The sequence below is a fragment of the Rhinatrema bivittatum genome, chromosome 17 (genome assembly GCF_901001135.1).
Source record: "Rhinatrema bivittatum chromosome 17, aRhiBiv1.1, whole genome shotgun sequence".
NCBI classification, from domain to species: Eukaryota; Metazoa; Chordata; class Amphibia; order Gymnophiona; family Rhinatrematidae; genus Rhinatrema; species Rhinatrema bivittatum.
This window is the reverse complement of record NC_042631.1, coordinates 12787930-12803815: the sequence shown is the minus strand read 5'-3', so window position 1 is coordinate 12803815 and position 15886 is coordinate 12787930. Positions and strand designations below refer to the sequence as shown.

At 41.1% G+C, this 15886-nt stretch overlaps 1 protein-coding gene across 2 annotated transcripts in view; it reads right to left on the bottom strand.

The window, feature by feature from the left end:
- The window catches only part of ANO3 (anoctamin 3), a 206927-nt gene that overhangs the window by 56645 nt on the left and 134396 nt on the right, over positions 1–15886 (bottom strand). For both annotated transcript variants that reach the window (XM_029582392.1, XM_029582393.1), the window contains exons 6-8: positions 6038–6169; positions 4220–4326; positions 1014–1069 (exon numbers count right to left, since the gene is read on the bottom strand). In XM_029582392.1, the coding sequence (XP_029438252.1) occupies positions 1014–1069; positions 4220–4326; positions 6038–6169 (295 nt within the window). The remainder of the gene's footprint in view (positions 1–1013; positions 1070–4219; positions 4327–6037; positions 6170–15886) is intronic.

The following is a 15886-nucleotide window of genomic DNA, read 5'->3' as shown; positions in this document are numbered from 1 at the left end:
CCCTATTAACTGTACACAGTGCCTCAGTAATATGAGATATTTGCAATTTTGCCTTGACATATTTTGACAGGTTTGCTGCAGAAATCATTGTTCCTCGGAAAAGAACGAGCTCTTTCTGCTTCAGTTTAAAACAGCAGCCCACCAAATACCGGGTAATAAATGTGTTCTTTGTCTGTACTGAGTGTCACACTGCTGAAGCGGAGCCAGCTATAATCAAAGAATCACATTTACTACACATAGAATGTTCTCTTAAGACATTCCCGGCTTTAATTCTCTAAACCAAGACGAAATGTTTTTATTTCAAAAAAGACTTGCATGAGCAACTGCCATAGAGTTCTATAACTAAGCAAGGAATCCTGAACTCTTTTATTTATCTTGATTTTTGTTTTCACAGTCAGGACTCATAACATGGGCTTCAGGTAGGCATGGAAATGGCTTAAGATGTGCAAATCTGCCCATCAGGCTCACCTGTATCAGAAGCAGCGGCTTTGCTGTTCTAGTCCTAGGCCCCCGTTAGCCTACAGACTGAAGACTGCAATGATCCAACTCTGCCAAATTCTGGAGCCAAGCGAATGATTAAATATCTGGAGGGAGAGATTCAGCCGACAGGAATTTTTCTTCCAGATTGGAAGGTACCCGTTGATGTCCTGAGGAAGTTAACTTCCGTGCGCAGTTGATTGCATGACTCTGAATGCTGCACCTAGGCTGCATTTTCAAGTCACTGCACCTGCACGAAAGCCAAGTGCAAATGTGCTACCACCTGTGACAACTCTGAAAGGAAGCACGAAGCATTGCGGGCGCTCTCTCTCTCTTTCCCTCTCTCTCTGCATCTTGGTCCAAAGTCTACAGTTAGAAGAATCGGCGGACTTTGGCCCTAACGCCTACAGTGTGGAAATGGCTCCCGTTGAAACTTAAAGCAATGCTAACGGCGCTGCAACTCTGAGCAGAAACAGAAGGCGTTACGAAAACAAGACGTCAAAACAGAATATTTCACGTGGCGAATGGAGGGTTACCTCGTGAGGGGGGAAGGCGGCTTCAAATGTCCCATTGCTGAGTAGTCTGTTGACACCTAGAGAGAGAGAGAGAGAGCGAGCAAAGAAGTGGCTGTCGTATCCTTTCCGCATCACTTTAGATAACAGAGGATCACCAAGTGGATTGTCCTCATTTACAGGAAGAACTCAAAAGCTAACAATTTTTTTTTATGTAAAAAATAAAATAATCTTTAATTAGGGAAAGAAGGAGAACCATTCACCTGTCATTTTAAGCCAATTTTTTTTTCACTTGGAATATTAGAAGTTGAGGTGAATGGCAGTAGTTTTCTTCCAAGCAGATGCTTTTTTCCCCTGTATTTTCTCAATGAAAGTATGATGAGAAAATACAACCTACATCTTTCAATTTAAATTTATTAAAACTTGTTTTCCATCACAAAAACTATTTCAAGGCAGATTACGACAGGGAAATTCATAAAAATACATAAAATATTAAATGCTCTCAGACAAAATATTATAACAATATCTTTTCTTTGCGGCCTATATCAGGTGGAAATAACTTGGTGTCAGCTTCAGTCCTGGACTATAACAGCTGTCATTTCTACACAAACAATTCCAGATTCAATCTCATAAGACTTGTAGATTAAGCCATCCATCTAGGCTAGAAGCTTTTTTTTAAATAAATACAGTTTTAAAGATTTCTTAAAGATGTTGATGTCTTCTATTACTCTAATTGAATCTGGAAGGGAATGCCAGAAACGAAGCAATATAGAGGGTCATTTTCAATGTCACTTCTTCAGATAAAAAACAGTGCTTCTCCCTTGGAAATGGCCTTTTTCAAAAGTGCTCACCTGAGGGCAAAGGTTTACTTGAGGTGAGCAGATCATTCACACTTACGTACATACTTTTGAACTTTTAAAAGTACACACCATTTTTCCTGAAAACAAACAACCCCCCACTATTGCACACAAAACAGCAGATGTAAACGTGTGTTGGTAGTTTTGGTGGCATAATTTTCAAAGGGAAAGCACATGCATATTTTCCCTTTGCAAACTGGTCTCGAGTCTGCAAGGAGCTGCCTTTCGGCTCTGCAGGCTGTTGCAAAATTACCTCCACAAAGTAGAGAGGCGCCTTGTTTGCATTAATCAAATTATTGCCTGCCTCAAACATAGAGCCCTCAGTTGGAAAAGCCCTCTCTTGTTGGACTCCTATGGCAAACAGAGTCCGTCATTTTTAAATTATCAATTGACAGCACATCCAAAACATGCGTCCAAAACCACACATCCCTCTTGAAACTAATACTGCTCACCACATGCAAATGCATGTTAATGAAGCTATTAGCTATTCACCCGGGATACAGTCAAAAAAATGTGCACCCAATCCGCACATTTTTACACTCAGAAATTAGTGCCTGCCCAAGAGCAGGTGTTAATTTCTGAGCAGCCCGAAAAAGTGGACCGAAAAGCAGAAAATATCGTGGCGATATTAAGTCGTAGGAACCAAAAGGTTAAAAAAAAAAATTTTTTTTTAAAGTGTGCCGGCGGGTCAGGTTAGGAAAGCAGACGCTCAGTTTTACGAGTGTCCGTTTTCCTAACTCGTGGCTGTGCATGGGTTAGGAAAACGGACGCTGAATTTCTGTTTATCTAACCTGCCGACAGCCACCTCTTCTGGGCTTCTGCTGCTAAGGAGGTGCTAGGGGTGCACAATTGTCCCTAGCTCCTCTTTTTTATCGCGACTCCTCATTTAAGTACGGTAATTGCGTGCCCAGGAGAAGCGGCTGGGCACGCGTTAGGAAAGCAGGCACGCAACACTGAGTGCCCGTTTTCCTGCAACCTTACTGTATCGGCCTGTGAGTGAGTTAAGTGCATATAGCAACCTTGTCCACTAAGGAGAAAACTAAAGTCACCTCATTGAAATTCCAGGAAAATAAAATCACACACAGACTAAATTAATATCTTTGAACAAATGTAACTTTCAGATTTTGTTGATAATTAATTATGAAATTGTGCATTGAAAAGCATCCTGGCCCTTCACTCTTTTATGTGAAACTTACTCAGTTATTCTGTATTCTCCCCATTTGAAAAATATGTCAGTAGGTAAAACTTTCATAGCCTCTTGCACTAAACATCTTTCCCTAGAGCAGAGCTTTCCAAACTTTTCATGTTGGTGACACACTTTTTAGACAAACATAATTTCACGACACGGTAATTCAGTCTACTAGTAAACCAGAGGTTAAAGGTTAAACGAACGAAACATATTTCGACAATTTATGTATGTTTCCTTAAATATATACATCAATAAAATGTTTCACGACACAACCTATCTCATGAAAACCTTAAATTTATATTAAAAATATATAATATTCCAAGATTCATGTTATTGTTATAATTTATGAGAAACAATAATAAAACAAATTGTCTGTCCCCCACACACTCATCTCTCTCCTCCCCCCAGCACATGTCTGGCCCCCACACACTCATATCTCTCCCCCTCAAGCACATGTCTGTCCCCCCAGCACGTTTGCCCCCCACTCACTCATCTCTCTCCCCCCAGCACATGTCTGGCCCCCACACTCATGTACCTCGTCTTTTTGATTGTTGCCAGTTAAGTGCTTCACTCCCTTCCATGATCACCAGACACTGCTGCTTGCAGTCAGTACTCCTCATGGCCAGGCCTCATCGGCAGCAGCAGCCAATGCAAGGATGGCTGGGCTCGTTCCACCCACCAAGCCCCCCCAAAAAACACGATTGACAGCAAAAATCACCCAATAATAAGCAACCCATAAACTGAAAAAAAAAAAGTGAATCTCTAGAAAAAAAAAAAAGCCCAAACTCGCATCAGAGTTGACCGGGCTTGCGCGACACACCTGCACACTGCAGGCGACACACTAACGTGTCCCGACACACAGTTTGGAAAGCTCTGCCCTAGAGGGATAAGGACCTGCAGATTTATGTCAAACAGTTCTAGCTATCCCAACACAAAATAAGGTTGTTTTTTTTACTGCAAAAGGTATGTCTGGTGCTACAGAACATTTTATTAAACTTACGAATTTCACATTTCTAAGTGTGCAAAATATAATAATAATAATGTTATATATACTGAATAAACGCTTGACTAATTCTTTGCAATTGCAGCACAAGATGGAAATTAACTGCTTATTTCCTGCACAAGAAAAGTCTCTCTGGATTGATTCAGTACTCCTCGCCTTGATGTTGGCGTAGGGCTCTTACCCATTTTGGATTTTCCGTCCTCGTACTTGGTCCGCTGTAACACATGGTGCACCAGACGACTTCTTGTGGAGTTGCTAAAGAAGGTGTCTCTGTTGTTTATAGTGAAGCTGTTAAAAAGATCAAAATGATCCTGCTTTATTACTGTTCCCAGGACCTGCCGACTCTGCTTTTATAGATTCTTTCAAATCCAGCCTCAGAGAAGAAGCCATCATGATATGTCTTCAACTCTGGAATAATATACGTGCTAGCCATGTCAGATATCTTAGCTGAGGTTCTTACTATGATATCATCATGGCGGACTTGACAGAAATTGGGAAATTGAATGTTTTATTAGTAATTTATGCAGGTGGACCCAGAAGGAATAGACTTCCTCTCCTCCATCAACACGTTGAGCATCTCGCCAACAGAATACCCGAGTCAAAAGTAAGACCTTTCAAGGCCACAGGAATGGGGAAGTAATGATTTGAAAGCTGTTTTTGTGTCTTATCATGGAGCACTTCCAACAGAGACAGAACCATAGTAATGGAAACATATCTTTGTTGCAGGGGCACCCAGCCCTGGTACTCAAGGACCACAAAGAGGCATGGTTTTCAGGATAGCTACAATAAATATTCATCAGGCATATTTGCTCACATTTGGCCTGAGGATCAGTTTATTTTGCACAGCTTGGTTGCTCAGAAAACCAGACCTAATTGTGACCCTCAGGGACCATATTTAATGTGCCCTGTGTTTTTGCAACAAATATTGAAAGACATGAAAAATACATTAGAGTAGAAAATGACAACTTCAAAGAAAAGTAGCAATGTGGCTGTAAGCTATAAAATCTCCAGGGGCTGCACTGCCATCTGGAGGACCTGTGTTTAGTCCCCAGGTCAAGCTTTCAGTTTCTTGGACCCGCCGGGGATGCTGCAGAGGAGGAGTGGGAGGTTCAGTCACTATACAACAGCGGCACCTTAGCTACACATGAGTGCAGGGTTCAGAAAGGAGCAGGGCTGTCCTTGGGTAGGGTGGGGGCAGGGTGAACAGGGGCAACCACCATGGACCCCTCACCATAGGGGGGGGGGCCCACTCTGCCATGGGAGCCACATCCTCAACACTGTCAATTCAGTGTTCCAGAGCCCCCTCTTGTATTGATTCACCCTGGGCCCCATGTGCGAAGGAGCCCTCCCGCATGGCCCCCCATCCAAGGTTAGGGGAGAGGGCATAAAAATAGGGTAAAACCCTCAAATAAGTAACACATGAAGGCACCGTAGTCCAAAAAGATGATGCCTCCTATTAAGCTGGAATTCCACCTTTTCTTATGGAAGCCACAGGAGTAGGAAGAAAATGTTTGTCGAAAGGAAAAAAAAAAGCGAGCCCCCTCCCCTAAACACAACACATTGATATCACATTCGCCTGACCAGACAGATGGCTTCTGGTACATCTCCCCCTCGATTGGGTGCTGTCCGTTAATTATAGCTGTTTTTTAAGTGCAGAGCGGCTGAACAGCTTCAGATTTTCGTGGAGGGCACCTGCCGAGCCCCTGGTAGGTCCCAGATATAGGAGGAGAGAGGAGATATTTTATGGTCAGTGGGATCATGGATGCAGGACATTGACGCCCCCCCCCCCCTTACCTTTGGCCCATTCCAAAATATAAAAGCCAAAAGAAAGAACAGTCTTCAGCTCATGGCTCAAACCCTGAGCTTAGATCTCGGCCACTTAGCTAGTTATAAAATAAGGTGGTTTCTTTTAATAGCAGTTGCCAAAATATTCTCCTGCTCGCTCATGCGGGGAGCCCCCAGCAGCTTTGGGCTTACGTCGCGCAGACGAGGCACTTACTGGTGGATGCGGGCCCGGCTGAAGGGCGCCGTGTAGCAGTCGGTCTCTTCCAGGTCAGGGAGGGCCTCCTTGTCCAGCTTCATGGGGTTTCGCGGCAGCCAACTCTTCCATCGCCTCAGGTTTCTCTGCAAACTGGGAGAAGGGAGCGTTTGTATTATAACAGCATCACGCTCCCCCTTGGAAATGTCCCTTTGGGGGGGCGGGGATTTCGTTAGCTGGGAAGTTGGGTCTTGTAGAAGCTTGAAATGAAGGCATCCAACCCATGCAATTCTTCTTGTTAACTTAAATCTTGAGAACGCAAAGGTTGTGCTATCTGGCAAAGCAAATGTCTTTAGTGAAAGAAAAATAAAATGGTAATAAATCAGAGGATGACTGAAAATGATTTAGGGGAAGAGGATAATGCCATGGAAGCAGTTAAAGGCGATATTTGCATATGCAGCCTATCATATGAACCTGAGGTCTTTTAAAGAATCCATGATCACCTTTTTGAATACACTGGTGGACTATTTTTCAGTGCCCGTTTGGTGATGTCTTCAGAAATCATTCAGAAACCCCTTCGGAAAGCATACCACATTAAGTAAGGCGCCGGATAGCGAATGCCAGGATCTTCTGCAGAAGCTCCATCAATGCGTTGCACGCTATGGGGGGGACGTTCTGTAACATCCCGTGGCAAATACGTACATAAGTAATGCCAGTTTTCAAAGGGTTACTTTCCTTTTAAAATTATCCCACAAAATTACCTGCACACAATTACACCAGCTTAAACTGTGGACCAATCGGATCTTCTGAATCAGGCCCCATGTGACAGGGGCAAGTAAAACATGCAACAGCTTTTAATCCGACCCATGCCTCTGAAATCTCTCACTTGGTGCTAAAGCTGTAGAGCACTTTTTTTGATCTCGCAACAAATCAAGGGGAAAAAAAAAAAAAGTCACATTAGCAGTAAAAGTAGCAGATGTAGCAATTTTGAAAAGTCTATTTGCATGCGTAAAACCTTTTGAAAAATCAGCCCTAAGGAGTATGACGCTGAAGACTTCCTTTGATAAATGAGAATTTCTGCTGGCTCAGTCTATGGGGAATAGCGTCGGATACAGTAAGTTGGAATATGCATTGATTTACTGAAGTTTTCATCTGCAAATTTGAAAATGCTGTTGATTTTCAGGACCCAGGCTTATGTCAGCGCTGGTAAAGCATACAACTTTGTGTGCAAATATGAGTATTTTGCCATTATTGCGTGTAAAGTGTGCACACCAGTGGCGTCTATTAGATATTTACGTGAGGAATCTTTATTTGGGTTTTTTTTTAAATGTTGTAAACCGCCCCGAGGGCGCGGCATAGAAACGGGCGAAAAAGCAAACAAATAAATAAACAATGCCTAAGCCAAGAAAGCTTTTTTTTTTTTTTTTATCTCGCCTCCCTCTCTGTAGGTGGCTGCATTTTAGCAGGTAAACAGCTTTCTTGCCACCTTACAAGGAAACTGATGTTACGGTGGAAGAAACATGAAAACCTGCACCGAGGGCCTGCGGGAGCTTTGTGGCTCCTGCTGCCTGTTCCTGCACCTGCCGTTCATTTCCTTACTGCAGTTACTGCCCAAAAAATCCATGTAATCCTAATGATAGAATGGATTTGCTGCCTAGTGCCAGTAGGACATTTGCATTTCATGGGCATCGGCCTTGTAAATCATTGACTCCCGCGATGACAAAAGCAACTGAAAAACACAAGGAGAAGCCTGCATTCTTGGGCACGTTTCTCCTTTCTGCTATGATGACTTTGCTATATCGAACATCAATTGGTTCCAGGTTTGTAGAGATAAAAAAAAAGTTTAGCCTGCTTCCTCCTCATTTACAAAAGATGCACTTTTCTTTTACCATTTACTGTGTTTTTGATCTGAATTCTCCCAGAGTTCAAGGAAGATATTTAAAAAAAAAAAAAAAAGCACGGAATAGCAATCTTTGCCCCCAGGAGTCAAGGAATGCAGAGAATCTCAGGCAAATTGTTCCAGCAATAACCCCCAACTTTTTACATTTTTTTTTTTTTTACCTTCACTCAGTTAACATAATCACAGGTCTCGCTACAAAACTTCCACGCAGGGTGTCATGGTGGGAGAAACAGAATATGCTACAGAAGGCCAAACTGGGTCCTCCACTATATAAATGTTTCCCTTAGGGGTAATTTTGAAAAAGTGGGTTTTATAGATGCAAATGCACTGTACCTGTGTAAAGGGCTTTTAAAAATTGCTACAATATCTGCCACTGAATTGTCCATAGGATTTAATCAAGGGCACTTTACGCATGTAAATGGCTTCTGAAAACTGCTCCGACAGTCTGTTACGTTTCCGCGTGTAACTTAGTTTGAAAATTGCCTCCTTAGTGTGACTCACGAACTAGAGTCATTGGGACCGACTGTGTTATCTAGGGGCTTCCATCAATTTGTGCTTCTAGCAGGGCTTCACACTTCCTTCCTGGTGACTCCATAGTCAGTCGGCTTTTCAGGACAGGCCCTGGGGTTACCAGGACAGGTTTTGGGAAGGCCTGGCCTATGGGAAAAACCTTTTGAAAATTCAACTCGCTGAGTTTTAACAAGAGTGAGATCAAGTTAGGACACAGGAAACCGAGTCATGGCACAGACTCCTATGCAATGTGTCAGTACGTTTATTCAACACATATATTTTTTAAATGTACGTTGTGATCCATGCTGGATATCAAACTTGAGGCAAGTTTTAATTAAGTTTTCTTTAGAAGGACTGAAAAAAAAAAATTACACCAGGCTTCTAAATTCTTCCCCTTTCTTGTTTGTGACTGTGGATTATGTTATATATATATATATTTTAAAGGATCTTATTAAACTTATAGCTAGAGATGGGTCAAAAGAATCACAATCTACGAATGTGACTGCAGAATCCCCCATGATCCAGGTATCACCCGCAGGCAGGATTTATTGGATGGCGATGGCCTATTGTTACAATCAGAACCCAGTGAAAAGAATAATGATGAAATGATATAGCCCCTAATTCTGTCAGAGACAGAGTCATTTAACCCCTGATTTTCTTGGTTTTTCAAGTATCATGATCTGTGATCACAATCTAACAAATGCTGCTGATGGACAACTAGGTAGAGTATTGACCAGCTCTACCTTTAACACCACTGGTCTGAACTGAAGGTGGTGCTTCCTGCTCTCGGCTTATACCCTGATGTGTTACTGGTGACATGTATTCGTTATTTTGCCTCATCCACTGATTTAATTTTTTAGGGTTTTTCAGGGGAAAGGGAAAGTGGACGATTTTTAGTTTGTTTGAAAAATGAAATACGCGCTAGAAATTATATAGCTTGAATAGGGCTCATTAAATGTCATTATCAACTAAATGAATTAGTTAATAAAATCCAACACAATGGATGGACAAGATTCAAATAAAACATGTTAAGGCTTTCACTTATATTCCACAAACTGGATCTGGATTACTCTATCCTTTTTTCAGAGTGCAGAAACCTGCTCCATTTATGAAACAACATATGCTGCCCTATGGCTGGTTTCGCCATACGCTACCAGGGAAGATGGCAGAGTTTCTGGTGAACAGCAGAATAATTGGTAAGCATCGGTGATCCATTACAAATACTATCCAGATTCCCTGCATGGTGGCCAAAGGTAGCTTTCAGATTCCGAACATCTGCCAAACTATGACCAGGGAAGGACGTCTTGATCTAATCTACTCAACTGCACTAGAAAACCTTACGTGTGTTAACTGTAAGAACATATGCTGCGCGTGTGTGAACTGATGGTTTCCCAACCTACAGAACAGATTTGTTATTTTTCTAGAAAGAAACACATTCTGTTTTGAAGTTGAGAATACAAGAAAAAAATATTTAAGGATATGATCATAAAGCTGTTGTGTCAAGAAGCAATCTACTGGTTGCAGAAGCAAGAGCTTTAGAAAGCTACCTCTACTTTTTTTTTTTTTTTAATTCAATGTAATTGCCATTAATCTGTATGCAAGAACACTGCTTCTGAAAATCCTGGCTTCACACTCTGTCTTCTAATGACTTTTAAACAAATTATTTACTTTCAATGCCAGGTTCTCATAGCAAGAATACTCATCTTTCCTTACAAAAAAACAAACAAAAACAAAAACACAAGAGCTTGCTCAATTCATGTTTTGAATGGATGATTAGCTGTTTGGAGAACATTTCAGCCTGCATTTTAAAAGCCTGCGCGAGTAAATTTTGGTGTTTATGTGCGTGGCTAGGTCTTGCACGCACTGGGTCAGATTTTCGCACCTACGCGCGGGCGTAGATTTGTGCGCGCAACTTTTTATAAAATTAGGGGTCAGTGCACGCAAGGGGGTGCACACGTGTGCACCTTGCGCGTGCCGAGCCCTAGGGGAGTCCCGATGGCTTTCCCCGTTCCCTCCGAGGCCGCTCTGAAATCGGAGCGGCCTCGCAGAGAAAACTTTCCTTCTGCCCCCTCTCCCTTCCCCTACCTAACCCACCCCCCAGCTCTACCTAAGTCCCCCCCCACCTTTATTTATTTATTTACGCCTGCCTCTGGGCAGGCGTAGATTGCGCGCTCCGGAACGCGATCCCCTGGCACAGCCGCTGTGCCGGAGACCTCGGTCCCACCCCGCCCACTCCCCACCCCTTTTTTCAAGCCCCGGGACATACGCACGTCCTGGTTCTTGCGCGCGTCACCAGGCCTATGCAAAATAGGCCTGGTGACGCGCAGGAGCGGGTTTAAAAGGGTTACGCGTGTATATTATGCGAGTAACTCTTAAAATCCGCCCCACTGCGTGCATTTCCTAAAGGGCCCAGTTACGCATGTAAACACCGACAAGAGCACAAGTGCTGGGCCCTGAAAAAGGGGCGGGCAGGGGGTGTGGCCTGGGTGGGGAGGGGCGGGGCTGGACGGAGGCCGGCTGGGACAGTGACCGTTAGCCGCTGTCCTGGGGAAGCACGCGCCAGCAATCAGTCGGCGCGCGTAACTTACTTTTGCTTTGAAGGAGCAGGTAAGTTACGAAACAAAAAAACCCCAAACCTACTTTTAGTTGTTATAGGGGTCAGGGAAGAGAGGAGAAGTAGGAGGAAGGTTAGGCAGGGGGTTAGGGAAGTTCCCTCCCAGTCTACTACTTAATTGGGCTGATTGCGTTGTCGCACGTCATTTGCAAAAATTCACCCCCCTCCACGCGTGGATTGTAAAAATCTGGCACACATGTGCGTGTGGCCACCAGATTTTATAACATGCGCGTGCCAGCATGCGCATGTTATAAAATCGGCGCATCTTTTAAAATCTACCCTTTAATGACTGTAGAGTTTATTTCTCATAATCTGTCATATATCAGCAAATTATATTTTTTAATTGGTGAACATTAAAACGTGTATATATTCTACTTTAGGATGTCTGCCAATGGCACAAATATATTTGGAAAGGACAACAATTTGCTATTTTAGAACTGTGCTTATTTACTGTATTTAAAAATATTTTATTCAATTTTAGATTTTAAAGTGGCAGGAAGATTTGAAATACAAAAATTAAGGGCTGATTTACTAAAGCAAGCCACCAGTTTATCATGTTGTAATGCACTTTAGTAAACAGGCCCCAGTCACTGTAATTTGAGCCACAATAAAACTGGCCATTAAGGTGTGCTAATAATACATATTATAGCGGCCATTTTTAGCATAATGTAATAAACCAGTCTCTTAGTGACTTTTCACCCTTCACAAACAATAAATTCTATTTATTTTGTTTGCGGTGTGATTGGTCACTGTTGAGTTTAGACTGAGAGGATGCCATTGCCTTCGGCAGGAGAACTGGCAGTCATTGGAAGAGGGAAGGGATCAGGAGTCTCTGATCGTCGATGAAGTCGGATCATCTTTATCACCTTTGCTGGAAAGGAAATCTCCTCTTTTGCCATCCTTCACTCTCCTTGCATGTTATCATATAAGTTTCAAACTTGCCTGGATTGTTCTCACTTTTACCAAGGCAGGATAGTTAGCAAAAATAGATATATTCTTCTAAGAATCCGTATGCTTCAGAAAACCTGTTTTATGAGGAAAATAAACTGATATCCTGTCTAATTTTAATATTCAAGATTTGCATATTCTCAAAAGACCTCAGCAAAACTCAGATGGTTGTAGGAATAGCTTGATGTCTGTTGATAAAGCTCAGCTGTAATAATTAGAATAATTCAATGCAAATTAAAATATAATACTGTTGCGTTCTACCAGCTACCGACAGGAAGCAAGCATAAGCAGAACTGGCTAGAGGAAACCAGCAGTTGTGAATTTATATTTTTCAAATTATTCCAATTTAAAATAGTTACAATTTGGCAGCGATTCAAATTAGACATATTAAAATTAGGTCCTCTTTTTAAAAAATTAGATCTTTATAATCAATTTCTAGATGAAATGAATTATTAACCCAACGCTGAAGTACTGGTATAATATCACACTGAGAGGGTAATTGTCAAGAGTATGCAGAACTCAGCACATACACGCATACGTAGCTACACCTAAAGTTACACTTGCATTTTATAAACCGTAAAGCTGGAGCTGCATATCACTGCCCCAAAAGTACATACACAGGTTTTCATGCAGGGATTCACATAATTTATTCACCCATTTTATAAAAGTACACACATATATTTTTATGCTTTAAATAATTGTAATGTGCATATAATAACCCTCTGCTTATATGCAGGGCCGGGAATTTTATAAAGTTGGCTATATATGCGCTTATCTAGGTTTTGAAAATATGTAACCTGTGCATGTACTTCCAAGCACCAGGTCACAGAGCTACACCAGTTCTCCCACACCCCCCCACAAAACTGCAGACAAAAAAAATCAGTCGGATTTAATATCCACGACTTGACTAACAGATGAAAAGGAGAGTTGCTTACCTGTAACAGCTGTTCTCCAAGGACAGCAGGATTGCAGTCCTCACATTTTCGATGCTGGACTTCATCTGATCACTTCGCTCCATTTGCCAGGCCTGCCGTCCTGCTTGTCCTCAGAGAAAAGCACGTGCCACATGTTTGTTGAGCTATACGTGTACTCCCTTTATAAAATACATTAAAAAAAAGTGTGGCACTTCTAAACCCCATCCTAGAACGTCCTCGAAATGACCTCTTTGTCTTGTGTGCACTCTCCAACAGGGCTGCAGAAGTACGTGCTTACTCTCACCCTTCTGAAAAGATGCTTAACAGGCTGATAAACTTTCTATGCGTATATATGCCAATTTTTATGTGCTCAACCCTTGCATAAAACTTTGAAAATTACCCCCTTAGAGAACATACGTACATTTATTTTACGAATGGGCTGATTTACAAGAATCTACGTAATATTTGATGTGTTGTAGGCTAGTTATTGGACCACAGTTTCCTTACTAATTTTGTTTCTAATACTTGCCTTAACTTTAAAATAACAATCAGTGGAAGAAAAGCACTGTTGATGTTCATAGTCCACTAAAATGATTGGGAGACATTGTTGCCTTTAAAGGGTATTTGAAGAGTTGGACATGAAGAGATCTAACTCTTAGCATGACTGCTAGATATACAATTAGCAATATAACAACATGGATGATGACGAATAAAGACCAATTGGCTCATCCAGTTTGCCCAGAAGACGGTGAATTCATGAAATCCATTAAATACTGCTGGAATCTCTCTGCGCATTTGTAATGCACTTCTAGACCAAAGTACAGCTGTAACTTTTGTGTTAGGCAGAGAATAAATTTACAACTGCTGTTTGTATTTTTGTGTTTTGCAGGATGGGTTATCTGGCAAGATAAGAAACTATGCATCACCCACCAACCTGCCCATTGTTTTGCTCCTCCAGTCAGTGTAATAACATTTTTTCCTGAAAAAATAGTAGAAGTCAACTACGAAGAGTTAAGGGAAGAAACATGATCATCATTTGAGGCACCCAACATAAAATTAGCACATTATTTTTACAGAACACACTTTGGAGGACTATTATAAGTCCATTTTAAATTCAAATAATTCATTGATGACCTAAAGACTCAGAACTTACAGAGGATTTCAACTGACAAACACCAAGCCAAGTTTTACAGATCTTTGAAATGAGAGCTTCAATGCAAGGGTGACCAACTCTGGTCCTCAAGACCCACAAACAGGCCTGGTTTTTGGGATATCCACAATGAATATGTATAAGATAGCTTTGCAGGCACTGACTCCATTGTATGCAAATTTATCTCTTGCATATTTATTGTGGATATCCTGAAAATCTGGTCTGTTTGCGGCTCTCGAGGACGGGAGCTGGCCACCCCTGCTACAATGTTTCTCTTGTCTTCTTGAATGCTCAGGATATAATTCACCAGATTTTCAGAAAGAAGAAAGTTATTCAACAGTCCAAAATGAGGAAGTTTTATCCAAGCACAGAATTTTCTCATATCCTCTTTGCATGGCACAAGTAGCTATTTGTAAGTACAAAACATGCACTTCATTCGAAATACATCCTGTGATACAGTCCAGAAAATGGATCTGTATACACCTGTAAGATAAGGGGAAGCTTAAGCTTGTTTGATTATTGTAACAAACAAAAATTCAGTTATTTGCAATTTTAATTAATTAAATGCTAATCTGGAGAAAGTAAAGAGGTCACAATGGATTCTGGTTTTTAGGATGCTCAAAATATGCATATTAACCCAGTTCACAAACCAAATATATGCAAACATATATGTCATGAATATTCATTGTGGATACTCTGGCACTCACTGATTAAAGCATCTTTTGCTCTAATCCAAATTCATTTTTGTATTATGCTTCTTTAATTACCTTTTGCCTTTAACTTTCTTCCAGCTCTTAAGCTTCCCAAGTTTTTTACTCCTTGTTAAATGTAACTTTACCTTATTCACTTCTCTTGTTAATTACTTTTATTTATTGCTTCAGTTATACCCTTGTTTTATGTAAACCGATCCGATATGGTTTTTTACTATGAAGGTCGGTATAAAAAAGCGTTAAATAAATAAATAAATAAATAAATATCCCTAAGACCAGACTCAAGAGGACCATATTTTGAGCATCCTGAAAACCAGAATCCATTGTGATCTCTTTACTTTCTCCAGATTAGCATTTAATTAATTAAAGTTGCAAACAACTGAATTTTTGTTTATTACAATAATCAAACAAGCTTAAGCTTCCCCTTATCTTACAGTTGTATACAGATCCATTTTCTGGACTGTATCACAGGATGTATTTAAGGAAGCTATTTTGCATGTAGTTGGTAGATATTCTAGTTATATAATCTTAGTAATGCTTGCTTACAACATCTATACTATGGTAAACTTCTTAGGTACAACATGCTACATGATGTTTTTCAAATTATTTCCATTCTACAATATTCACTAAAGGACATTTAGGAGGTGAAGGAAGACATGCCCAAAACTGTCATTATGGAAGACAACTTTAGATGCAAGAATTTCCACTAAGAAGGAAAATGGAAACCTTGGCATGTAAGTTCGTGCATGGTGAAATGCGATCTAATAAACCCATACTAATTGGAGCCTTTCCACTGTAGAAACACAAATATTTTGCTTAAACAAAGCCACAGCTGCTTTATTAACCATAGCTTAAACCGGTGATCATTATTTTTCAAGCGGGGCCACTTTGGCAAAAAAATCTTCACTGTGAGAGCTGGCAGAGAAAGCGGCTGGCAAGTAGAAGTCCCTTCAGATAATGCAGTCAAACTGGCTGCTTAAGTATAATCAGAGCAACTCGTGTAACTAAAACACAGTTTGCAAACAATCTCCCACTCTCTTTTCTCCCAGTTCCTTCCCCCACATACTTCTTCCTTTACGTCTTCCCCAATATACACTCTCACTCAACCTCATCTCAACTAGGGT